This window comes from Poecilia reticulata, chromosome 16, assembly GCF_904066995.2.
Source record: "Poecilia reticulata chromosome 16, P_reticulata-male-v2, whole genome shotgun sequence".
Classification (NCBI taxonomy): Eukaryota; Metazoa; Chordata; class Actinopteri; order Cyprinodontiformes; family Poeciliidae; genus Poecilia; species Poecilia reticulata.
In genome coordinates, this window is record NC_088845.1 from 29,795,230 (window position 1) to 29,823,079 (window position 27,850).

The window sequence follows — 27,850 nt, forward strand, 5'->3', positions numbered from 1 at the left end:
ATGATCAGTTATTCAATCTGTGACCAACATTTTTACATTTGTAAGCGATGCTTGTTAGTCAGCAGGACAAACCGCATCACTGTTAACATATCTTTGATTCTGACCTTGGCAGAAATAAAACTGTTTCCACACAGATGGAAACAGTTTTCCATCTGTTTTCAGATGGAAAACTGGAAACAGAGACTTTCTGCTGGAGTGTGTCTGAATGAAGCGGTCAGCAAACAGGACGACTCCTTCACTTTGCTTCAAAGGTTTTCTGTTTAAAACACATCACTGCTTAATTATTTGATTGGATATATATATATATATATATATATATATATAGAGAGAGAGAGAGAGTCTTTTAGGCATCTTGTAGAATCAATACCAACAATGAAATAGAAGAAATATTTTCAATAAAGACAAAGTATTTTATTTATTTCATATCAAGTTCATACTAATACTTCCTACTTACTGCTACTCGACAAATTCCAGACTATTCTCCTGGAAATAAATGGAAACAAAGACTCTAGAGGAGATGTTTGTTTAAAGTTTCTGAAGCTGCAGTAGAATCAGATCTAGCATGATGTGACGAGATTCCTATCACATCAAGACTTTAATAGTGAAGAATCCATCCATCCATTCATCCATCCATCTAAAGCTGCTTTTCACTGCAGGGTCAGGTGGAGGCCGGTATCTGTCTCCAGCAGTCATTTAGTGAGAGGTGTTGTAAAAAGTTAACCGTTTAATTTTTTGGAGCGTAGGAGAAAGGCAGAGTACCTGATGAGAACCCATGCATGTGGTGCTAACTGCACCGCCTTGTGTGTTTATGTTCATCTTACTGTTACGGTAAAATCTCCCAGAGAATGTTTTAAAGTTCAAATATTTCTCCATGACTCTAGAAGCCAGCAGGAGCTAAATGGCTGCTTCTTTATAAACAGATTAATGAACCTGTGTGTTCCACACCTACCTGTTATTATTATTATTTTATTTATTTTATTATCTTTGAAACCAGAATTGGGTAGTTACATTTACCTGAGTACCTTTTTTTTTTTTTTCAAAAATTAACTTTTAGGAGCAGTTTTACTACGTTGTACTTTTTACTTTTAATTTACTATGAAGTATCGTTACTCTTCCTGATGAAAAATTCTGGATCATCTACCCACTGAGAGTGACTGCACTGAATGAACAGCAAACGTGAATTAACCAAACATTCACTACACATGCAGCTTTTGTTAAAGTTTTATAAGTTTTTATATTTAAATAAATTGATTTGGGAAAGTGTTTCTTTTGCCTGACTGTTATTTTTTAATTATGCTATTTACATGAATTTTTTTCATCTTGAACTTTAGAGTACCAAAACTTTCACGGAACTTTATAAAAGCTGCGCAGTTCGCTCATCAAACACAAGGTGTCACTGTTTCCTTTTGAAAGCACGTTGTTTTGTTTTGCTCTGTCGGCTGAATCACGTGACTATTTCATATGCGATGAAAACTACTGTGGTCTCACAAACCCCCTCAAGTCTCACGCAGTAGAAGACAATATCCAAAAGTCACGTGTTGCACAGCTTACAGTCTGCTGCTTCAGTGTTTGATTTTTTTTAAGTCCAGCTTATAGAAATTGTTTTGCTTCCAAAATCAGATATTTGCATCTTTCAACATTTTTCATTAAATATTTACATTTTTTTCTTTTTACTGATTTCAGCCTTTGCGCCTCAGTTTTAATGGGTTCAGTTTATAGTTTGTTAAACCACTTGATTCATTCAAAAGAGCAGTGCCTTGCAAATAAAACTGTTTTTTTATTCAGTCATGTTGCTATGACGAACATTAAGTATTTTATAGGAAGCTTGCAGACCACATGAAGTAGAGCACAATTAGAACGTGGGAGAAAAATTATGTTGTTTATAGAGATTTTTTACGAATGAAAATCTGAAAAACGTCACCCTCTTTTAGGATAACCTTAAAGTTAAAGTCTGGTGTAACTTCGTCAACAAACACAGATGTTCTGTGAAGGCCTCAAAAGTTCATTAGTTCCTGGAGACCAAACAGAGTCATAAAGACCAAGGATTAAATTTGCTTATGTCAAAATAATGTACAGAGCTTTGTTTGGAGCTCTGTTCGTTCCATCTGCTAGTTTTAGGAAATATAAGGTCTAAATGGAAATAGAGCTTTGATTAAATGAAATAAATCAGAGCATATCTGTGTTTTAGAATGGCCTAGTCAAATTCTAGACCTAGCCAAAACTGAGAATCTGTGGCTAGCTTTAAAAATGTATTTTCCCAAATGCTCTTCATCCAGTCTGATGATCCAGGTTAATGTGCAGAAGAATTGGCTAAATTTCAACCCGTAGACTTGCAAAAGCTGAAGGAGACTATTAGGGTAATTGATTGCTATAATTTTCCCTGTGTGTGTGTGTGTGTGTGTGTGTGTGTGTGTGCGTGTGTGTGTGTGTGTTCATGTGTTCACGATTGAGCTGATCAGATTTCTTATCCCAGCACATAAATACTAAAAACAAACCCAGGAAGTAAATCTGTTGAAGGTATTTCCATTTTCTCTCCCGTAATGAGAAAAACCGTCAGATCCAACTTTTAGTTTTTTTTTATTTGTAATGGTGCATTTAGAAAACGCTGAAACATCAACAGAAAAAGTAGAAATGACATAACAGACAGATAAATCATAAATATTAAATTAACACATTTTTGCAAAGTACAGGTTTTATATTACAGCCTTTGGTCTGGAACATAAGTCAGGTGGAAACGCCTGCTTATTACATCTCATCTCCATACACACTTACACCATTTGCCTTGACACATTAAGAACATTTTTATATCACCTAAAACTTCTCCCATGATTACAACTGCAGTCTTTTTTTTTTTTGCATAATAAATCAGCAGAATGGAAGGCAAAACGAAACGGACCGAGCAGCTGGCACTGCAGAGAGGCACCTGAGCCCTTAACGCCTCTGGTTTGGCATCGTTGATGTTTGGCACATGAGGGTGGCTTTGCACTTTCAACTGGATGTGTGTGTCTGCGCGCGCGTGTGTGTGTGTGTGCGTGTGTACAGAGGAGCATTGCAGAAAGAAAAAAAAAAAGAGCCCTGTGCAGGAAAACATTCAAGTCCCAGGCGTCCAGTTCCAGGCTGCCACGGTAACCGCTGCAAGGTGATTCCACATATTTACACAGAAACAGTGATTTATTTATGAAGGCAGCCCGCTGAAGGCTCCGCAGTCTTTAGAGAAAATAAAATAAAATAAAAGTTTGTTTCCAAAGTTCTTCCAACAGTTTGCACCTTCTGGTGTTCATGAGGCCAGTGGAGTCATCCCAGTTCAGGCACATGGGGGCTGAAGCTGCTATGACGAGGAGGAGGAGGGGGGCTCTGGGAGGCCGGGGTCTCTCTTCCTCTTCTTCTTCTTCTTCTTGCTGCAGGGTTTGCACATGCAGCACAGGATGCAGGGCGACGCCAGCAGGAGGAGCGGAGACGTCACCAGGACAATGATGCTGACCCCCACCAGGATGCCCACCACCTGGGCCACAAAGACAGGGGTGATCAAAGTGCGGTGCGGGTGCCACTTGTCTGAAGGATTTTTTTGTGGCCCCTGACCACAGTTCTACATTGAAGCAAATCTGGACTGCAAGTACAGGTGGTTGATGCAGATGGATGGTTTTATTTTATTTGATCTTTTAGGTGACATTTTCTCAGAAAAAAAAAATTCTTAAAGGGGCAGTGCTATGTATTGTCCAGGTACATACTGTCTTTTAATGGCACAATCAGGTAACTATGTAACCTTCAGTTATAAAAACGCTGAATATATCAAATATAACTTAAAAGAAATTTGACTTTTTGTTTTAGCATCTTGAAATTGGGTCTGTGTCACTTTAAAAACCTCAGCAAGTTGCTGCCTTAACACGCCACCTAATTAGTAAACATGAGCATAATGAAACAGCTTAGAGGCTAAAGCATTGAGACTGAGGCTTTTTAATCAGGACAGAGTTGTCCAGAGTCCAGACCTAAACCCAATTGAACTTCTGAGGATAGATTTAAAACATATATTCACAGATGCTTTCCATACAATATGGGCTTCCCTTATTTTAGAGCCAAAATTGGTTCTAAAAAAAAAAAGCACGCCACACTTTTCAGATTTTATTTTGTTAAAATATGTTCATATTGGTATATAATTTTCCTTTTAAAATCACATTTATATTCTACTTTGTCACATAAGAATCTGATAAAATATACTGGAGTTTGTGACAAAACATGAGATAGATCATGTTGACGTCTCCTGTAACAAAACTGAAGGTTGGAAATATATCACATATTCTGGTCAGCCGGGTCGTCATTGGTGTTGCATCTAAATTTAGAGCATGTTGAATAAACACAGCGGCCTGCATGTCGAAGCAAAACGGGTACAGGTAAAAAAAACAAAGCTCAGAGCTGAAGGGAGTTTAGAGGGGAGAGCAGGACTGGAGGGCGGAGTTTGGATAGAAAAGTAGGATCTGATAGATGAGGGCCGAGAGCCGTGCTTCTTTGGCTCCTAAATAAAGAGAACTGCGTCATGGAAATTTTACTGCTCTGCTTCAATTTCTGTGGTGAGAACTTGTCTCTGACAGAGAGCGGAAACAAACTCCATAAAAGCTGAAGAAGGGTTATGATTCCAGGGGAGGGGAGGCTCAGAACCTGGGCGGCTCACACTCCTGCCTCTGAAGGCTAATCCACTCTAACAATGACCTGAAGGAAACTCAGTGTGAGCTCACCTGCGTCCGGTTCCACATCACAGAGGCCCTGGAGTGTCCCAGCTTGTTTCTGCAGGGGCCCTTATCGTAATGCCTCAGGAAGATGTCCCCCTGCAGGGAAACATGGGACGTAAGCACCAGTTAAAGAAGAGTGTGTTCAGAACTGTGCAGAGCTGGGCAGGAACTAGGTAGAGTTACACAGTTTACATGAGTACGTTCTTGGCAAAAATGGTCCTTTTGCTACGCTGTACTTTTTACTTTTACTTGAGTAACTTTATTATGAAATATCGCTACTCTGATTTGAGTAAAATGTCTGGATTCTGCACCCACTGGAGTCACTTTAAAACTCGTTTTAATCAAAAATTCACCAGACACAAACACACACTGGCAGTTTTTGCCAAGTTTCATAAGTTTTAAGTTCAAATAAATTTGATTTGGAGAAATGTTTCTTTTTCCTGATGTTGTTTTGCAATTACATTATTTACACGAATTGTATTCATTTTGGTCTTTGAAATACCACAGAACTCTATATTTTGCTCCGTCTGAAGATGATTTGAATATTAGATGATTCATGTGTTCACCAGTTAGTACTTGAGTTTTCTTTTCATACCTTTTTACTTTTACTTGAGTAAAAAATATGTTGAAGTAGCGCTACTTTGACCTGAGGACAATCTTTGGGTACTCTACCCACCTCTGGAACCATGTCAGCGATTGTTTGGTGTGAGTGTGTGTGTGCGTGCATGTGTGTGGCCACTCACGTCCAGATTCTGCAGGCAGTACCAGCAGAAGGTGTGTTTGCAGCTCTTGCAGAGCATCTGTGCACAGCCCTGGTTCCTCTCGATGTAAACGCCACACATGGGGCACTGCTTGATGGACTCCTCCGGGTCGCTGTGGAGAACCAGGCGTCAGACACACAGATAACCGTTACTGTCATAATTAATCTATTAATTTGATAACAACAACAACAAAAACAGCACATTCTACACATTTTTCATTCAGCCACAGAAGTTGTTCTATACATTAGAAATACATTAGATGATGCCAAAAATAATAAATAATAATAATGATAATTTGAATCTTTTTTCAAATAAAAACTGAATTTTATTGCCTAATATGCAGCAGCAGCATTCTTTCAGTGTAGTAAAGGATGAATCTGCAGCTAAAACAAGCTTCTAAGATCAACATGTGAAAATCTCAGGACTTTCTGCTGGACTGAACACAGCGTGTTACTGATCTGCTGATTATTATTGTTTTGATTCACTGATTAATAACTGATTAGCAAAAGTTGATGAATAGATTTTTTTTTAACAGAATTTGAAATGGATGAATCTAAAACTGCCACTTGAATTTTATGTAGAACATAATTACATCGAAAGATTTTTATAAATCTTAAATGCAAAATGGATATGCTTTTTTAAACGCTTTGGCTTAATTATCGCTCTGACTATGTTGTTCTTTCAGCAAATTCCCTTTTTTTGAGTCTTCATTCTCCAGTTAACGATTAATCGATCACTAAATTTGTTCATGATCATTTCAATATTCGGTTCACCACGATTAATTGGTATTCCTTTTTTGGGACCATGCACTACTGTGACAAAGTGAAATCTGGATTTATGGAGGAGTCGAGACTCGCTGTGATTGTTGAGGACAGCAGCAGAATCAGGGAAGGACTTTCAGAGTCCGTCGCTCTGCCGGGTCGGCCATTGTTCTGATTACTATGGATTTAGAAGTTAAAGAGGAAGAAACCCGAGCAGTAGAGCTGTAAAGATACAGGATATAAAAATAAAACAATGAGGAGGGGGAGGGAGAAACGCATGCTGGAGTATTTTTAAAAAATGTAGGAGTTTTACAACAAAGCGTCTAAGTGAAGTCTGACATTGTTGAGTTAAACTCTGTGGGGGAATTTCCTTCACTTTCTTCATCTTCCTCAGCACTCGGCCTTCACTGCAGCCTCTAACTAACGCACCCTGTGCCCTCCAGGCCTTCGCCTCCTCTTCCTCCTCCCTTTGGCACAGAGACAATGAAATTCCAGTTTAACTCAGTGGCTCCCTGATGACATCAGTCAGGCTGGCACAGCCACAGCGAGGCAGATTATGCAGCTGTACGCTAGCACACTGAAGGTTCTGCTGAGGAAAACCAAGCTATTGATGCTGAGATAATAGATTTATTCAGCACAGGTCCAGTCGCTGGGCTCAAGGGAAAAACAAATGATCTTTTTAACACTTTCAGTGTGCTGGAAAAAGCAGTCAGATTTAGCTTAAGCTGTTTCGCGTAGAAATGCCACCACACTCTTCACTTTTCAGATTTTTTTTTAGATTTTTTGTTTTCATAATCATGTAACCCCCCAAAACACTGCAAATACACAACATTTTTATTTTTATCTAGTTTCTACTGCAAATATCTCAGTACACCTGAAATTAGACAAAACTAACTCTCAAGTTACTTTGTAGAAATGTATAGGAGCTTTTATTAAGTCAATAATTCTTGAATGTGGGTAAAATAGAACTAAATTATTGGCAGATTATTTCACTTATAACCAAGGGTGAAAGTACGGGGGTACGGCAGGGTACTGCGTACCCCTACAAGATTTAGCGGGGAAAGCAGTACCTGCAAGAGAGGGGAGCGGCTGAAAACCTAATATCGTAACGGACTGAATGTTTTCAACAATCTCTGGTCGGCGCACAGGAGGTTGCCATGGCAACGGGTGTGCTTAAATGACAAGGAGATGGAGAGTAAAAAGGTGCCAGTGGTTTAGAGTTAATCACCTGTTCAGGTTGTTTTACCTTTGTCTTGGCGAATCACAGCCGCTGTAGTTTCTGAACATTCAATAAACAACAAATTTGGACTAATTATCCCGTTAGTCTCTTAGTATACATCATTCACAACAAACGTCAAACACGGTATATATTTTTCATTAAGTATTTAACAAACAAATGGCTTCTACCGCGATAATTATGTGAAATTAAATGAATTGTCTAATATATAAAAAATAGTTTGGTGCTGTCGGGCTCAGAGTCTGAGAGGCTTTTCCTTTATCAAACTTTTTTTTGCCTCTTATTTAGTGGAAATATCAATGTTGATTAGATTTTCTCCAAAATAATAACCTTTTTCAACCTTTATAGCTCTGACCTGATTTCAGGAGACAGCGGGGGTAGCATCATGGGCTGGCCCTCAGGGCAGGTGTGGCCCTCCAGCCAGGGGCCCCTGCAGCTGGAGCAGAAGACAGTGTGACAGGCGGGGCAGGCCACGGCGGCGGGCCGGCCCTCGGTGCTCGCCTGCATACTGCACACCGCCTGACATTCAAGCACCGGGCACCATGCTTTGCTGGGGTCCAGCTTCACACCTGGAGAGATATACGGACAGGAAAATATCATGTATAAAACACAGAATCTAAATATTCTTTAACATTTTCATCCCTTGTTTCCAAACAGATTAACTCGGCTACAGGACAAGCTGCCACTGTATTTCCTGAATAAATGCAGAACACAGGAAAAACATGGGGAAAACTGTGGAAACTGCAAAGAAAGAATCAAAAAATCTAAAATAAGAATCGCTGAGACTAATATCTGCAGTTGGCGTGGCTGCATTCCAATAAAACATATTTGTTGGGTTCTGTTAGGTTTGATGTTGAACCTTCTTTTACAACAACAAAGGGATCTGATCATCCTGTCCAGACAACCCTAAAACATTCACAAAATGAACCAAAAGATTGATCAAACCTGAGTGAACTTTAAAGGGTGAATAATCCCCATCAGGTCGAATTTAAACCCTCTGGTCATGTGAAGCTGCAGATTTAAAGCTGACAGTGACCCAGCAGCGCTGGACTTTGTCTTCAGTTGTATTCTGTAATCTTTGAGGATTACGTCAGTGTAAATAAATACTCCTGTTAGATAGTTTCGATTGCTGAGCAGTTACAAGTAACAATGGACAAATAAAAAGCTTCAGTTTAGCAGCTCCTGTTTAATACAGTGGCGCTTTGGAGCTATGCTAACACATTAGCATTCCCATGCTAGCAACTGTTTGCTGGACTATAAAACAGAGAAGTGCCCCCATATTTCATTTTTTTAGTTGATGTATGAAGTTATCAGATGAGCTTAGACCAAGTGGAATAAATTTGGAACATATTTATTTATTGGGCAGAGACAATGCATATCGATTAACATTTCTGTAAACGTGCCAGAATTAGCTAAAATGCTATTTTTCAGTTGTTGTCTCTGGACAAAGAGCATTTTGTCTTGCTTTAAATAAAGTTCATACAAAAGAAGTTTATAGACACGTCCTCTTTTAACTTGAATCTGGAAGATCTTTCTATAAAATACAACTACATGTATGCTGATGAATTCAACATTGTTTGCTAGCAGAAGCTAGTCAGAAGTAGTGCTAGCTATGGTGTCCAGTATGATATTCTGTTAAACCTTAAATAGAAAGTTGTTGTAATCAGAACCTAACTTCTCTTTTTATTTAGCAAAGTGTTAGATGTTTTGAGCAAAGTGAAATACTCATTAATATATAAAAATAAATTATCTATAATGACGATAATATACAGCAGCATATTGTATCTGCATTTACAGTCATATTTAATAAATTAGTTAGTATATGCTTTCAGATGAGACTCGTTTGTCAGAGTAAAAATACCATTAACGTAATCCCTGCGAAAACAAAAACTCGTATCCAAAGTTTTGTTTAGTTTCTTCTGTTTATTCATTTAAAAAGTTATTGTCCAGTTTTGAATTACAAAACTAACCTGCAACTTTTCAACAAGATATAGTAGCTTATTTTAAGTAAATAATTCTTAAATATTGATAAGTACTAGTTCCACTGGCAGAATTTTCCACTAACAAGATGTTTTTGTCCACGTTATCAATGAAGAAAGTGTACTAAGACAAAAATACTTGTAAGATAGTGATATTAAAAATACTTTTCATCAAGGTTATATTTATGTATTAGATTTTTGTACTGGTCTGATAATATTCAAGTTCTAAATGTTACTTTTTTCATTACCTGTAAGTGGAAAATAATCATAATTAACAGAGATAAAGGCAAACATCCGTGTGTGTTTAAGTAAGCTATATAATGGGTTTCATTTAATGATGAAGTGTGTGAAATAAATTAGGCTTTTCAATAATATCTTATATTATTTATTTGTATAATGTTATTATTATTATAATATCTACTCTTGAACAAAATGTCATGTTTTATAATAGCTGTGAAATTTATCACATTTTATCTTTTGCATTTTAGTTTTTTGCGATTCTTTCATGACATCGAGCATTGTATCTGAAGAAATGGTAAAATATTGAAAGAGAATAAAAATAATGCTAACACTTTTAACGACGTGTGAAATGACAGATCAACTGGGCTAAAAACACAGTATCCAAAGTTTACAATATCCACAATTATAATAAAACTGCACCTAAAAAATGAGAAGTAAGAAGCAAAACTGGAGCTAACCAAGAACAAAACAAAATCACTTTATTCTTTTGAATATAATTTCAGAAGAAAATGTAAGCCACATGATCACATGTGTATTAAAAAATGCAATAAAAATATTTGAATGTCAGTTTGTGCTTTCACTATGAATCATAATGAAGCGAGTCGTTGCAGCCAAGCAGCACAGCAGCCAGTACTTTGACCTTTGTTTCGCTTCCAATAATTCGAGTCTCATGATCCGCAGCAAGAGTAAACAATACCAGTTATTGGCTCCACAGCGTACTGTTACCGTACAGCTGGAAAGGAGCAAAATACACCTGCATCACAAACTGTTCTTGGCTTGCAAATCATAAATGTCAGTAGAAAGTTATGTGAACAGTCTCACTTTTCAAAGAAGTTCACAGAGTGGGCAAAATTATTATTATTATTATTATTATTATTATTATTATTATTATTATTATTATTATTATTATTATTTCATCTTTATGCTGTTAGAGATTTTTTGGTATTATCATTTTGTTTCAGGTTAAAGTGTTCTCTTGTTTAAACTGTATGTGTGAACTGACCTGGAAGTCACAGCTGCCTGTTATCTTCATGTGAAACAGTTTGACCGAGATTTGAACCGGGCTCAGATCAGGGGCCAGATGTTAAATTGTTTTACGACCTTTGCTTTGTTTAGGTAAAATGTTTTACGACCTTTGCTGTTTTTCCTCTGCTGTCTATCTTGCCTATCCTCCCTCTTTGAAGTTTGAGAATAAAAGACAAGCTGTATCCAAAGAGAAGCAGAACGCTCTGTGAACAGCTCTGAGAAGCAGTTGACAGAGTCTTCTCCTTTTGCTTGCAGAAGTTTAGTCATAAATTCATATACGTTGTCTGTGGTTCTTTTATGTAGGTTCTAGGAAAATACCTATCATTTTGGTGCCGAAACCCGGGATCTCTCATACCGACCGCTGTCAGGCAGAGGAAGGCGCGCTGAATCCATGCATGGCCAGAGTCAATTGGACCTGGAAAGAAAGACCCAGGAAGTAGAATTCTTCGCTGGGCCAGCGACACATGTCCGACTTTGTCTGCCAACGGCGGAATGACGAGATCCGACTGGACAACCCGAAAACTACAGAAACGTAGGTGAATTTTAAAATGGCTATTTTAGTGGTTTGAGTTCCCTTGTATGATGTCGCTCTGCTAAAACTCTGTGGTTTGAGAATCCTTGTATGATGTCGCTCTGCTAAAACTCTGAGGTCTGAGAATCCTTGTATGATGTCGCTCTGCTAAAACTCTGTGGTTTGAGAATCCTTGTATGATGTCGCTCTGCTAAAACTCTGTGGTTTGAGAATCCTTGTATGATGTCGCTCTGCTAAAACTCTAAGGTCTGAGAATCCTTGTATGATTTCGCTCTGCTAAAACTCTGAGGTCTGAGTTCCCTTGTTAAATGTCGCTCTGCTAAAACTCTGAGGTCTGAGTTCCCTTGTTAAATGTCGCTCTGCTAAAACTCTGAGGTCTGAGTTCCCTTGTTAAATGTCGCTCTGCTAAAACTCTGAGGTCTGAGTTCCCTTGTTAAATGTCGCTCTGCTAAAACTCTGAGGTCTGAGTTCCCTTGTTAAATGTCGCTCTGCTAAAACTCTGTTCGAGGAGACCCCATAAGGGCAAGTCCTCAGGCGGATAGGAAGCTTGTCATTGCTGTGTGGTTTTGATTTTTTGATGGGTAAAATATCACTGGTGCTGAGTTATCTGACAAGGCAAAAACAGATAATGTTGCGCTAAATCGTAGTCATTACTGTGCTTATATTGCTGGTTTGCTACTGCTGCTTTGTGTGTGTGAGAGTGATTGGAGGTTTAAATACCGCTCTGTATTTTACCTCATATAAAACAGTGGAATTAAACAGCAAACCTCTTGTGGATGCAATAGGCAAGATTCTCCCACTCGAAAGAGTCGAAGCGGGGAATACCACAACAAGGTATTTTAATTGCTGACCCACTGAAAAGATCTCCAGTTCATAGGACTCCCTAGGAGTCAACGAACCTGGACCAAATTTAAATAATTTCAAATAAATAATATTTTTAAGCTGAAATTGCAAGTGTTTTAAATATGGGAAATAAACATTCTTGTAATTCATCACTCGGTAAGGGCGCCGATGGGGATGAAAAGTACATGCTGTCCAGGTTTCCTGGTAGCACTGTACACATGAAAAAATGGAGAAAGAAATATAAAATAGATGGAAAGCTAAAAATTGATCAATGGCAAACAATTGTGGGAATTTTGGAGAGTAGTGTAGAAAGAAAATGGGAATAAAAAAAAAAAAATCTAAAAAGGAGAATGAGCTGAGGTGTGCTAAATTATGGTTAAATGAATCTAAAAACTTAATTATAGAAAAATAGGAAGAAAATAAAGTAATTCCAAGCACACGGAATGCTGTAGCGGTGCAAGGAGAGCAAGCTCCTGCAGCCACCTCTCCCCTGGCTGCTTCAGCAGCTCCGTCTGCCCCAGTATCAGCCGCTGCTGTTCCAGCAACACGACTGTATCCTTCCCTAAAGGAAGGGACACAAAACTTATATATCTTTAGACCCTGTACCTTAGAAGAGGTCAGGAAAGCTGTGAAAGGATCAGATGTTTTTCACCTGGAGAAATTTGGAGGTTTATATACCTCTGCCTTTTCCAACGACCGGACAAAAGGCCGTGGAAGAGACAGAGGCAGAGGAGGTCACGATAGGCGACGACCCCAAAATAACACCCCACAAAAACCACGGTATTCAAAAGGCTGCTGGATTTGTGGCAATATTGGTCACTGGGCAAGAAACTGCGCTTCAAAGAATGTTGCACGGGGCGACAAGAGGGGTGGTGGAGTGAGGAGACCACAAATAGGAGAAATCTTCAGCATGATCAGACTCTACCACACCCCAAAAACACAAACCCCCAGTCCAAATTGATGAAATGCTAGAGACATGTGCATGCAGTTTAAGACGTTAAGTAAAACCATAAAAGAAATTGAATTCCTGTAAGAAATCAACGTATGCAAAATAATTTTTAATGCTACTAATGTTAGGTTTAAACCTCACAAGTGAGAAATAATTTGTTTTAAGAAATACTGATGTTTGTTTTGTTTTTCTTTTTGAGCTTCCTACACCTTTAAAGAAAAACCAGTAAAGAGAGGTCTCACTGAAATAACAACATGGGAACAACTTCTTTGTATGCTAAAAGTGGAATCATGAAGGAGGAGAAGCAGGAAAAATAAAACTAAATAATAAAATTGTCCTCAGAGAACAATGTTTAATGTATTGTGTAATATTATAACACCAAATTGGTGAAATGATTCTTAGCTGTCTATCTGGAGGGGTCAGCGGTCAGAGTAAGGTACCGACCTGGACATTAAACCAGCCTCGTAAACTCTCTTAGGCCTTGAGAGGAGGGCTGCCCGCTGACTTCACAGTCTGCAGCACTGAGATCAACAAATTTAGAGAAATCCATTGTTCTCTGGTGAGACGTGTCTTAGATGAAGTTAACTTAAACTTACATTCTACATTTTACAAGTTAATGGTGAACATGATGAAAGAGACTACAGCTTTTAACATGTTTCATGTTTATATGTGTTTGAATAAGGAAATGGTTTATGACTTCTTAAAAAGTTGGATAATAAGTGGCTAAAAGCTATACGATGAAAAGTAAAGAAAGTTATAATTGACTCTTATTTGCTTCTTTCCTTTTCCTCTGTCTGAGCCTCGCTGCGCTGCGTCTGACCTCTGACCTCAGCTCAGATCTGTCCTGCCAATCAGATGACTCCCTCCTTTATCACCAGCCAGTTGATAAAGAAGCGAAAAAGGACAGGACGATTTCTACCAACTGGACACTGAAGGCAATAAAGTGTCCACTGGTCCTAATTCCTTGACATCTGGGAACTGCCATGCAGCAAAACTACTGTATGGAGTCCTGCTAGACGTTTGGAAAAAGAAAGCAAACTGAACTGTTTGCCGCTTGTTTCATTGGTGGACAAAGGGACGGTCTGGACAACTTATAAATAATCCAACACCAGAGCCAGTTGGACTGACAGGGAGCTGGAGAAGAGACAGAGGGAGGACCAGCTGCAGTGACGCTAGCAGCAGGAGGGGGAAGCGAGAAGCAAGACAGAAAGGAGAAATGCAGATAAGTAATACACACACCGCTGTGATAAGAGAATGTGCTTACTAATCCTGTTTGCATATAGGAATTATCTATTTAGAAAAGAACATTTTGAAGGTTTTTAGGTACAATGTTAAACAAAATCGTCCATTTTGTACCCATTAACTCAGTCCTTAACAGCAGGACCAGTGATCCTCTTAGGGCCCACGAGCCATAGATTGGGAAACTGTGAAGGAAAAAACTGTAATGGTTAAAAGTTAAGAAAAAAAAAACTGAGTGTGATACGGCTAAATTACACCAACTAAAATTCTTAGATTCAAAACTAATAATGATTTGCAAATGTTTTATTTTCTTTGAAATAAATATACAAGTTTGGAACTAAATTAAACATATCTAAGTGTTGAACTTAATTGATATTGCAGTGTTGAAATACTATGGAGTATTTCTTTGCATTTAACTGAAACGCTTAACTTAGAGTTTAATTATATAAAGAATCTATAAATTGATTGGGATTGTGTTTGTGTGTTTTATATTGGGATGAATGACAATTATTTTGAGACGAGAGAAATTTTTCTGCTAAGTTGAGTAACGGATAAAATTATTGACCATTTAATTTTTTATATAAAAACTTACATTGTTAACTTGTCTGAAATGCGAGGTTAAGGGAAAGTCTGAGACTTTAAGCAACCTTGTAAACGGCTACTAAAACCTGATGATTGTGATTAAAAGCAACATTTTCTAGACTTCAGTCTAGAACATTTTAATCCAAATTTGATTGATAGTCAATAAATTCAAAAAGAAATGGAAAATTAGAGGATTTGAGGTTTTGGTTTAATTTCAGGATGGTCATTTTTATTTAGAAAGAGTTATGCTTTGATGAATTTGATAACATCTACAGGGAAACCAGTCACCCATGCATCCTTGCTTAAGAATCTTTTGCAGGCCATACATTTACCAGCTGAACTAGCAGTTTGTAAGTGTGCAGCGCACACCACGGAACAGGATGAGGTTTCAAATGGCAATAGATTAGCTGATAAAGTAGCAAAGGAAGCTGCAACTGGGAAGCATGGGGGAGACAATTTCTCAATACAGATAGAAGATCCTCAAGTAATAGACAAAGCTGTGTTAAAAGACATGCAAGATAATGCTCCAAACGCAGAAAAACAAATGTGGATAACTAAAGGGGCGACACTGAATGATGATAACATTTTTTCAGTAAATAGAAGTCGGTCCTTCCAAAATCTCTATTTAGAGCGGCAGCAATTTTGACACATGGACATTGTCATGTGTCAACAGGGGGGATGATCTCTATGCTACAACAGCATTTTACCACATATGGATTAAATTCTTACTTAAAAAAATTTTGTACTGCATGTCCAGTTTGTGTCAGAAACAATCCTCAAGGAAACATTAGACCAAGAAGAGGAAGTTTCCCAAAACCCTCATCCATTTCAAACAATGCATATGGACTTTATTGAACTCACACAAAGTGGACCACATAAATATTGTTTGGTGATGATTGATGCTTTTTCTAAAAGAGTTGAAGTAGTTCCAGCAAAGCCTGCTTTTGACAAAATTTATGGGAGAGCTTACATATTGCCTCTGTTTGCTCCAGACTTACAGAAAGCTGATGAAGAACAAACATTGGTAGATTATATGATCAGGATCCTGAAACAGAAAGAGGTGTTAAATGCAAATTTACTGCCGTCTGACTGTTCTCCTCTACAGGAAATAAATAAAACCACCCCCATCCAGCCAGGAAACTGGGTCTACATAAAGGTCATAAAAGAACCCTTCCAGGTGCTGATGACCACACCAACAGTCGTAAAGACCCAGCTGGATACATCTGAGTCACTGCAAGCTGCAGAGAGTGTTTGAACCCCTAAGTAGGCGGAGGGAGGAAGGCCGGACTTCAAAGGGGGGCTATTTTTTAGGGTAGCTCGTCTCAAACCCGGTGAAGAAACGCTTAAGATTCCCCCGTCTTTAGGTTGGGGGTTCTGACATCTCTGTGCACCGAGCAGCAATGGGGACTCCATATGCCAGATGGATCTTCTACTGCGCTGTGACTGCAGCATCAACCTGTGGTGGAAACTAATGAATAGAACCGCGTACGAGGGACATGCTGTGAACTGCTATGTGTGTGCGCAGCTGCCAATCGCCACACACAACTCAGGTCTGCGTGTAGGACACATCACGGATGACAAATAGATGTGTCTCTATGGCCTGAGCACACAACCACGACTCAGCGTCCCCATGCCAAAGGGATGCAAACGGTGAAAAAATGACTATTCTGTTCTACTTCAGATAGGAGGCCGTGAAGGAACTTTTTGGATCTATGAACTGTTCCTTTAATGCTGACGTATTTCCATTTCCACTAACCGCATGGAAAATACCAGAGACCATTTCTTTAGCAGGAGCTAAACCCGGGTCTCTGAGGAGCTGCGTGTTCAACAACGGACACGTTTCTCTTGGGATGTTACCTTGGAACTTGTGTAACAGAGTTTACACCTACTGCGAAACGACACCGGATTACATCAACTGCATCGCCTGTAGGGGTCAAAGGATGACTCCACACTGCAAAGTCTGGAAGGACAACCTAGACTGTGACAACTTGCTTCAGGAGAGGAGTTTCAACATCACGCATAAGACAAAGAGGAAACAGGAGACAACGCTGTGCAGTGCCATAGTGCCAGGAGACTATGGTTCACGGGTGATGGCAGACTGGTACTTCTTGTGAGGAAATGGAGCTTAGCTGCCCGCTCCAAGCATGCAGTTATGCCAGAGGCCTCACTACGGACACTGGAGTTCCATGGGAAATTCAAGATCTGGACCGGAGGTGAAAAGTTCATGCAGAGCATGTTCCCAGGAGTTGGATTAGGAGAAGTTCAGGACCACGTTGAAATCAACAGATATGGATTACTGCAACTCATCAACAGCGCACACCGGCTGGCAGACGGCTCCATGAGAGGGCTGACTGAACTGAGAAACATGGTTTTGCAAAATCGTGTTGTGCTTGACCTGCTCACAGCCTCTCAGGGAGGTGTTTGTAAAATCATTGGCCCAGCGTGCTGTACATTTGTTCCGGATGAAACAGGAGCTGGTGGAACTATTTCTGATGCTCTACATGGCCTGGAGGAACTTAAACATTGTGTAGACGGTGCTACGAAAGGATCACATCCTTTTGACTTTCTGTCTTGGTTCACGTCTGGGCCGTGGTGGACTTTACTGTTGAAGATTGTTACACCAATTCTGACTGTGTTGATTCTTTTTTGCCTGTTTACAACTTGCATCATGTCATGCCTTCGTAGCATGATGCTAAAGACATTTAACACAGCCATGATCAACTATCAGATGGTCAGGGTAATCTCTGACACCGATGAAGATTACATGTCTCTTCGGAGAGATGAAGATGAAAAAAAAAAAATGTATGACGATGTCCTGTAACTAATAAACAGATGGAATCAAATGTTTTATGACGCCTACACCGAAAATGTGAAAACAAGTGGTGCTAGTGATGAGACACCTGCATTTGGTTTATTTTGCTGTTTCTTTCTTTTGTTTTTGTTCATTTCATTTATTCATTATATTAATTTAGTCATTGTGTAACTTTTATGTTTAGACTAGGGAACAAAAAAAAAAAAAAAAACATTCTTGCATTTATTGGTTCTATTTTATTTCTTTTCTTTTCTATGCTTGGCTTTTGAATAGGGTTTACACACATGGTAAAATGATAAAAAGGGGGGAATGTTAGAGATTTTTTGGTATTATCATTTTGTTTCAGGTTAAAGTGTTCTCTTGTTTAAACTGTATGTGTGAACTGACCTGGAAGTCACAGCTGCCTGTTATCTTCATGTGAAACAGTTTGACCGAGATTTGAACCGGGCTCAGATCAGGGGCCAGATGTTAAATTGTTTTACGACCTTTGCTTTGTTTAGGTAAAATGTTTTACGACCTTTGCTGTTTTTCCTCTGCTGTCTATCTTGCCTATCCTCCCTCTTTGAAGTTTGAGAATAAAAGACAAGCTGTATCCAAAGAGAAGCAGAACGCTCTGTGAACAGCTCTGAGAAGCAGTTGACAGAGTCTTCTCCTTTTGCTTGCAGAAGTTTAGTCATAAATTCATATACGTTGTCTGTGGTTCTTTTATGTAGGTTCTAGGAAAATACCTATCAATGCAAAACTGCACAAAGATGAAATAAAATGTTAAAATGACAGCATGTTTATGTTCTGGCATTTCAGTGCAACTCCGGATAATAAAGTTATTTCTTTAAAAAAAGAAGAAGAAAAAAGAAAAGCACACTGTGCAGTAGTAATAATGAAGTTCTAATGTGACTTCAGGTTTCTAGAAGCATCCAGGTTGTGACAGTGCTCACCTCTCTCAAACTTCAGGCGCTGATACAGCTCCACCTGGTACGGAGCTGCTAAGCTGGCAATCTGCAATCAGAGAGAGAGAGCGACCAAAGTCAGACCCATGTTTGATGGCATGAAGACCACACATACCAGAGAAACACACACAACACACACACACACACACACACACAACACACAGGTGTTTAGATCCAGGTGTTTTTCAGAACCCTTCTGTGTTGGGCTGCATTTGCCACTAAAAGCACTTTGTATTAACTTATTCTGTGTATTTTTCAGTGATGTTATATTGGTCATAACATATGAATATGCTGCTTGTTGCTATTGTTTTTTTTTTCTCTTTCTCCAACTGTAGAAGCAGATTTCTACAAGCTAATGTTCTCTCCTCTCACCATTCAGGCAACAATTTTGAGAGCCACACAAGAGACATTTAATAAGAAATGAAAAGGAAAAAAGTTTTGCAAGCTGATGTACAACAAAGGCAATAAGCACTGTGCAAAATTAGAGTAGTTTATTTCCCCAGTTTGTAAGTGTAAAGCTAAACAGGATAAAGCTAAATATCTGGTAAAATTTAGCAACTTCTGGTTTCTTAAGAAGTGTGGTTGCAAGACAACAAATCTGGAAATGTCCCATGATTAAAAAAGGAAAGAAAAACCCGAAACCCAAAATGATGACTACCTGCTTTTTACAGACAAACATGTTTTGTATTCAAACATGTAAGATGGTATACATTTAAATTAATAAAATATGTTCAGCGTAGCATTCTTCCTGGTTAGGGAAAGCAAATTTCAAGGGACCCTAGAGTCCGATCCACACAGCCGTCTCTGTGGCACAACTGTCTTAGTTTGGTTCTTCATGTGAGACATTCTCAGTTTACAGGGCATACTGTACCTCTGAGTCGAGCAGCGCTCCGGTTATTGGGCAGGCCATATCCGGACAGGTGATTGGAGCGCCCCCACCCTCCATCACGGCCAACTGGACGTACTGTTGCAAACACTGGAGGGTACAGAAAGTGTAGCAAAGTGAGATTTATTATGTTTTGGAGCAACAATTGCAGTTTTCTGACAGATCACTGATCTTTAAAAACCCTGACCTGCTGATTTTGACTTTGGTCTATGACTATTTATTTTTTGTCTAAAAAGTAGCTAAATATAGCAACAATGACCCTGTTTAAAGGACAGCAATCCATTGAACGTCGTTTCTGTTAACATATTTACATACCAATGTTCTAATTACAATCTCCATTTACACAGAAACAGTAGAGATGTCAAAATTGTGTAATTCTCTCACCATGTCACAAGTTGGTGCTATGGTCTTTAAAAACTGCAGCATTGTCAGAGAAAATAACAAAATATGAACGCAACAAAACATTTCCCAGGGTTTCTATAGGTTTCATAAAGTCCAATTTAAGACCATTTAAAATCATTATGAATGGAATTTAAGACCTGAACCTCCACATCGTCCGTCATTGGATGCAGAGATAAATTTGCACTTACCCACGGCAAACGCAAAAAAGATACTTTGTCAGCTAGCTAGCGAGCGCATGTTAGCATTGAGTTCCCGGTAGCCTCAACCATAGACACAATGCATTTGTTTATTGTTTAATTATAATGTCTATGGCCTCAACCCTCTTGAGTCAGAGAATGCTGTCAGACAAAATCTTTTGCCTGACAGAAAAAATATACAAAAAAATAGTTTTGTCAAGACTAAATTTAAAACCTGTGATTAACATTTTAAAGGCCAACTTACTTTAAAAGTAATGTAAGAGATTCAAAGGCCTAAATTTCAGATAAATTAATTTAAGATCTTTTAAGGACCAGAAAACGTGTGAAAAGGATCAAAGTCACTAAGTTGTCAACAGAGGGCTGACTAGTGTTTACATGACCAGGTGGGCTGGTCCATCGGCAGAGCAAAACGGGACAGTGGCTGATTCTCAGACCTTTGCGAAGGTAGATAAGATTGGTGGATAACATTGGTTTCACATGTCCAAAATTAAGGAAATCTGGGCCAATTTATTGGTGTTATGCACTGCAGAAGACTCACAAATGCCACGCCTTTTGAAAAACAAAAAAGTCATTATTGCATCAAAATAAAATAACAGCACATCATCTAGAAATACAAAGGAAGCAGTCAAGGAAATGAAGTGTTGTGAAAGTTTGTAAGTCTAACAAAAGCGTTTTTAGCGTCCACATGTCAAAAGTCACATGTTGCCTCAACTGTGAATTCTAGAAAGGAATGAGGAAATACACAAAGATTGCACAAATACAAATTCAGTTTGAGGAACAGAAGAAGAAGAAAAAAGTCTTTGACATGAGTTGCTAAACGGTGTGGGACCAACACCAGCCTTCTACTATCTGACAGCAGAGGGCTCAGGGTATTGGTGATTTACACAGCACAGATAATCTGACTGTACCGGCTCCATTTCATTTTTCTCCCTTCTTAGAACAACGCTATATGTAGGCGTTGTTTTTGGTTTCTGCGACCTTGTGCGTCCGAAGCCGGGGAGCTGGGACAGAGATTAGCACCTGCCTCCCTCTGACGGGAATCCACTCGGTTTGGAACAGATGGGACGCCAACGTCTGGCCTCCACTCATAAATATTACAGCTCTGTCTTCTAAAGATAGCGCTACTGATCTCATAACAAGTGTGAAAGCGAAACTCTGCCGATGACTTGAAGCCAATGAACACAGTCAGCAGCTGGGAGAAATCTGAAAAATTCCACGGACAAGTTAAATGGAATAAAAAAGGCGAGGGAGTGCAGGAACCTTCATCTCACCAAATTGGAAACGCCTGATACGTGCCAATAAACGGCTCTATTTTAGGGAGCAGAAAATGCGTAAAAATAATCACCGAGCGCGCTTGTTTTGGATCGCTTTTGGAACACCGTCGCTGCCAACACTGCAGCAAAACAAGAGCGCTCTGAAATTGTATGCAGTAATAACACCCTGTTCTATTTATGTTGCTCTTCAGGAGTTTACGCACACTTACTGCTGAAGCCAGAAGTTTTCATACGCCAAACAAAAACACATGCAGTTAACTCAAACGAGTCGGTTAACCTATCAGGCGTTTCTAAAGCTGTGACATCATCATCTGGGCTTCTCCTTCTGACTTTAAAGGAATAATTGTCTGACATATTATTTCTTTCATTGTGAGACATTGAGCAAACAGAAATAATTTCAGTACCAGTAATTCGAACTGATCTAAAACAAGAGAGGTTTGGTCTAATTTAATTTCAGACAATGAGGAAAAAAAAGGTAGACGTTTCATTTTATTGTGTGAATGTGAACTTCTGGTTTCTACAGTATAAGCACTGACGTCAAATTCATTTGTGATTCTTTAGTGATGCATTTAAACAGTTCTTTGTCAAGGTGAACTGAAAACACACAGCTTCAGTGACGACAAACACAGCAGATAAAGGTCTGGGTCAGGTTTAGAAACTTCATGTGTAATCTGCTTCCTCTATTCCAAAGCCAGTTATATTGACATACACAACTGTGTTAAAGCTTCAAACTCAACTCTACTGCATGGATCATGTTGAAAGTTAAAGAATTTAAAGGAACCCCAGTTTTTTTCAGAAGAAGAGTGTTTTGGATGTGCTGCCTCGACTGTGCTGATAGATTGCTATTGGAAACAGAAAGTGTGTGGTTTTTCTGGAACTTAAAGCTTCAGTATGTAACTTTTACAGAAATAAGTTTTTTCTTTCCATATTTGTTAAAACCGTCACTATGTCGTAACAGTGGGTTACGAGACAGATCATCTGTGACAAGATCAATCTTCTGCACCTCCTCTCTGAGCTGCTACTGCTGTCTGAAGAAATGCCCCATTCCTGACCAAAAACAACCAATCAGAGCCAGGAGGAGGGTCTTAGCGCTGTCAATCAAACTCTGGCACGCGCTGCTAAATGTGCTGACGGCGGAGAAACAACTTACCGTTGCAGTTTAGTTTTAACCTTTTGTGTATTCTGGGAAATCCACAATAAATTCAAACAAGTGCACCAGATTCTCTTTTCAAATTAATAGAAGTTGGTTCAAATGCATCACGAAAGAAGCAAAGCCAGTATGGCAATTATTAAAAATGTTTGTAAACTCCTCTCCAGAAGCTTGTGCGCTGTGAATCCTAGAATCCCTTCCTCAGATCAGCGTCTGCCCTGAAGTCGGACATGACATCGCCACTGCTTACCGCTGTGCAGAACATGCACTTGCAGCCCTCCAGCTCCCTGATGGCTGCGAGCGGCTGCAGGCTGAGGCACAGCTTGCAGAACACATCCTGGCTACTCGGGGGACCGGCGGCAGCCATCACTGGTGACAGATCCCTGGCTTCCAGGTGAAAGGAGGGACTCCTGCTGGCCATGGTGGGAGGAGGCAGGGCGGCTCTAGGCCCTCCGCTGGCCTTGACGATGACTATGATCTACGGTCGCCATAAACCTGGAAGCAGAAATGAAACGGATTTATTCGATGACAACTCCGCTTCCTTCCTCTTTAGACTGATTCTGGAAAGTTTACCGACTCTGATGGTTTTCCATGTGTCTGTATAATCACCTTTCCCAATATATGATGTCATCTTTCAGGCCAGAGGCCTGTGTTTAGCAATCCTAAAGTTCTTAGGCATCAGTTCAATCATTCTGAGTGTAAGAATTAATCATATGTTGTGTCATCTATACCATTTCTTGTCTTGTCCAAGAAACAGTTAAAAATACATTTTATCAATACAAATCAACATTATGTTGAAAATTCTTGGGGGGTTTTGCATCACAGTCGAGGTCCTGTTTTCTAAATTCTGTACAATTTTTTTCTGTTCAGTGAACTGTAGTTAGAGGAGTTCACAAGTCATTTTGACTTGTGAACTCCTCTAACTTACTTACTTACTTACTTACTTAAGCAAGTAAGTAAAGTCAACAACTGAAACTAACATTTTCTCATCACATCCCCAACATCTAGTTCACCTGACTGCTAACCCTCTTTCGCTGCAGGTTTGGTTTTTTATAATATTTTTGTATTTTTGTAATCACCTTTCAGTCTAATATTTATTAAGTTATGTTTCAATTGTTTAACATTTAATTTACCAACCAAAAATCAGTTGAAAGCCGATTTATGTTATTTAGAAAGTTGTTTAAATCAAATATTTACCCCATTAGAAATATAAATAGACCTTAATGTTGCAAGAATAATAAGTGTAAGTGATTAAACCAGTTCAAATTTGATTTGAACTTAGTGCTTAACTTAGTTAAGCACTAAGTTAACTTTTATCCCCATCTTCATACTGCCCTCTTATTTATATGTTGCACTAAATATTGTCTTGATTCTCTTCTTTTTATTTTCTAAGTTCAACTTGTTCTCAACCATAAATAATGTTCAAATTTAAGATATAAATGACAACATAATGAACGAAGCTATGTGTGAGTGATGAGCAACATTAACAGTGATAACATTTTAAAATATACACAAAAAACATAGCAAGTTTACTTAAGAAACACTGCACACTATCACATTTGTCCAAAATATACTGTAAAATATAATATTTGTAAAGAAAACGCCGAGCCTATTCTAACACATACCAGACATCAACACAAACAGAGGACGAGCTGTCAGTTACCAGTTACTATGGTAACCACCCACTGCCAAGAGCAGCATAACACAACTTAAAACACCATAAATGTCTAAAGCAGTGGTTCTTAACCTGGGTTCGATCGAACCCCAGGGGTTCGGTGAGTCGGTCTCAGGGGTTCGGCGGAGCCTCTGCCGCGGAGGTAAAGACACACTTGTGTAAAGTCGTGATGACGCCCCGCTTTGCCATCACTTGCTCCAGAGGATCACGTTACATTGCTTAGCCAATCAGAGCTGCGGAGGAGCCCTGATTGAAGGAGTTCCACTCTCAGCATCACCGTTTTGACCAAATTCTACAGTCTAAATCTGCTCCTTAGTCGCATCTTTTCGGGGTTGCTACTGCCTCTAGTGGCGTGGGGGTGGTAACACAGCTAATATAATTACATTACCACATCAGAATACTGCAAAGTATTTTGTGTGTCGGCCGGGATGGGGAGAGGGGGGGAGGGGACAAGAAGGGTTCGGTGAATGCGCATATGAAACTGTGGGGTTCGGTACCTCAAAAAAGGTTAAGAGCCACTGGTCTAAAGAAACATATAAATAAATAAAATCAAAGAACAAATTTTTGACAAACTCCACATTTACATTGTCACTACAACCCTGTTAAATGTTTTTTGTAGTTAAAAAATGTAACACCGTCGCGTCGCCGTGTGCGTGGACAACAAAAAATCTGGTTCGTTAAAAATCATTATAATGAATCATAATGTCGTTTAAGCTTAATATTAGTGAAGCAATACAAAAGTAAGAACATTTGCTCCAGAAAAGATTAATCTCCGCAGTCTCCCCTTGCCATGAAGACCTTGCTCTTACCAAAAGGTATTTCCATTATTTAGCAGAAAAATCAGTAAGTCCTTGAATAATGATTTGTATAAATTATTACAAATTCAAGGACTTACAGATAATTTTTTTTCTTCAGTTCTTAAGAAAATCAAGAAAATGGCTGCTGAAGCTTTGTCCCTGTCACTTGATGGTTCTGTTTGTAGCTGCATACTGTGTGTCTTTTTAAGTGAGAGGCTGTTTAAAAGGCCCTTGAACATAGGAAGTGGTTGATGCAGTGCAACGCTTCCAAACTCATTGTGTACGTGTTGCTGACGGTGCAGGGTTGAGTGGTGTAATGTGGGCCATTCTTGCGACAGACCTCTGTGAGGACAGCTGTAAAGATCTTTTCAATAAGAAAAGATCATCAAAATCAAAACCTAAAAGATTCCTGTGCAAATGTTGACAAGTACCAAATATCTGAAGCCTATAATTGATTTTTATGGGGTGTTATTTTATGTTGCCATATCAGGCTGACATGACCTGTATTTGAGGTTCACAGTTTACAATGTAGATACAAAGCAGATCAGGTATAACGTTGAGCTTAAAGCCAAACAGATGAAAAGATGAGCTGGCCAATCTCATTGATCTTTGCTCCAAAGAGCTGGGTGCCTATTTGCATCTGACACAGGGAATGAAATCTACCCTCTGGGTGAAACCGGGTCCATTTATATGTGACCTGATTATGTGGTTATTATTAATAACCACATAATCAGGAGTATTATTCTTTATTATTATTCTTTAATAAAAATAATATATATAAATAAATAAATAAACAAATTATATATACACACACACACACGAAGGGGTACCCGAAAGTTTCCAGAATGACGCTGCTGTTTTTGTAGTACACGATTCTGCCGCTAGTTATTTGTTCAACCACGCCTTCTCAATCAGTGTGCCAAGCGGCGTTGATGTGGAAGGTTTCGTCTACCCTAGCGGTTCTCAACGTGGGCAGTATATATATATATATATATATATATATATATATATATATATATATATATATATATATATATATCAAGTCTGAACATGGATCTGGGAATAGCATCAAACCCAACTTAATCACCCTTGGAAAATCGGTAGGGTTTGGCAAATGTTCTACTCCGTGACTAGGCTAACTATTATTAGCAGTACAAGTGACGCATTTATCATTTTACATGTTCACAAATAGAAATAATGGCACACAAGCTGACAAAGTACAAAAACATACACTGGATTCAGCCCAGAGTGGATTTTGGGGTTAAGGTTAGTAAGGAAAATCAATTTGTCCCTGTTGGAATTCTCACTTCAGAGAGTTTACCTATCCCAACCTGGGGACCTTGAAGTATAAATTGTGTTTTAAAATGTCTTGACCAAATGGTGGTCCTTGTACATCTTATTGTCTAAAAGAACAGGAACTTGTTGCAAAAATTTTCAGATCCAAGCTCTCTCTTCCTTCGGGAACCATCCATTTTCTTTACACCCTTGTCCCTTAGTGGGGTCGGGACGGTTGATGGTGCTTATCTCCAGCTAACGTTCCGGGCAAGAGGCGGGGTTCACCCTGGACAGGTCGCCAGTCTGTTGCAGGGCAACACAGAGACACACAGGACAAACAACCATGCACACTCACACCTAGGGGCAATTTAGACAGACCAATTAACCTGACAGTCGTGTTTTTGGACTGTGGGAGGAAGCCAGAGTACCCGAAGAAAACCCACGCATGCACAGGGAGAACATTAAAACTCCATGCAGAAAGACCGGGGCTGGGAATCGAACCCAGAACCTTCTTGCTGCAAGGCAACAGTTCTACCAACTGCGCCACTGTGCAGCCTTCCTTTGGGAACCAGCTCAGTCAATTTTAGGTGCAATTTGGAGGTATGCACCCTTCCCACCAGCTAGAGAACTGCAGTGCAGCACCTCTTGCTTGTGCAAGGTGCCTAAAAGCTGTCAATCTCAACCAAACTCTCAAGCACTACAGGTTGACACACCTGAGTCTGTGTCTTTGTAGTTAAGCTAAGCTAATGTGTGGTTGCTAACATGAGGAATGTACACTGCAAACAGCTTGTCTGGAAACGGTTTTAGCCACTCCGTTTGTAAAGCTTTCATCAGTGTACTACAAAATGACGGGTAGAAAGAATAAGTTTTATATTATACTTCAGGTCAACAATGGCCATATAAACAGCTTTTTACCTCGTAAAGGGTTCTAAATGTCATACAGAAGCATTCTTTCTTGGTAAGAAAAACAGATCTTTTGTTAATAGTTGACAGAGGGCAAGATAAGTGTATCTTGGACGATAGATCCGGACCATCTCTAAAGGACAGAGCCCCACCCAAAAACAACAAATCAGTCCTCTGTTTTCAAAAAAACATGAGCAATAATGCCGTAATCTGGGATTTGCACTTAATCCCGAGAAGGACTGCGGGTTGGACGCGGAACAGGGTCACACAGGAAGCTGCTGTGTTAAAAACAAACTGCAGCCCGAGCGGCCGCTGAAATCACAAACTGCCTCGAACACGCTGTGAAAGTTAGCAGGAAACTTCTGCAGCAGTTTGACCACTGCAGCCATTTTTTAGGCTGAACGCTCCGATATTATTATTAATATTATTATTTTTATTATTATTATTATGGGTTATTATCGATCTGCAGTTGCTTTATATGCGGAACAGCACGTTTTCTGCCCTGTCACGTTTTAATTTCCTCCTGTACTTCCATGCGGACCAGCTGAGGCGTCTGCTATCATCATGCCACAAAGTCTGCTAGCTTGTCCCATCCTGCCTGGGCCCTACAACCAACCCTGTGGTCTCACGCTGGAAAATAACAGCCTTCATTCACTTTG

General features: G+C 39.3%; 1 protein-coding gene across 2 annotated transcripts in view; it reads right to left on the reverse strand.

Annotated features, from left to right (window-relative positions):
- Positions 1-2,560: 2,560 nt before the first annotated feature.
- The window catches only part of rnf144b (ring finger protein 144B), a 39,943-nt gene continuing 14,653 nt past the window's right edge, over positions 2,561-27,850 (reverse strand). The window contains exons 1-8 of one of the 2 annotated variants that reach the window (XM_081597203.1): positions 24,167-24,240; positions 22,792-23,036; positions 19,504-19,608; positions 18,621-18,681; positions 7,839-8,052; positions 5,468-5,597; positions 4,731-4,820; positions 2,561-3,502 (exon numbers count right to left, since the gene is read on the reverse strand). In XM_081597203.1, the coding sequence (XP_081453329.1) occupies positions 3,329-3,502; positions 4,731-4,820; positions 5,468-5,597; positions 7,839-8,052; positions 18,621-18,681; positions 19,504-19,608; positions 22,792-22,962 (945 nt within the window). In that variant the 5' untranslated portion in view covers positions 22,963-23,036; positions 24,167-24,240 and the 3' untranslated portion in view covers positions 2,561-3,328. Of the gene's footprint in view, positions 3,503-4,730; positions 4,821-5,467; positions 5,598-7,838; positions 8,053-18,620; positions 18,682-19,503; positions 19,609-22,791; positions 23,037-24,166; positions 24,241-27,850 lie in introns of those variants that run through there. The other variant, XM_008431794.2, reaches the window with a different exon arrangement.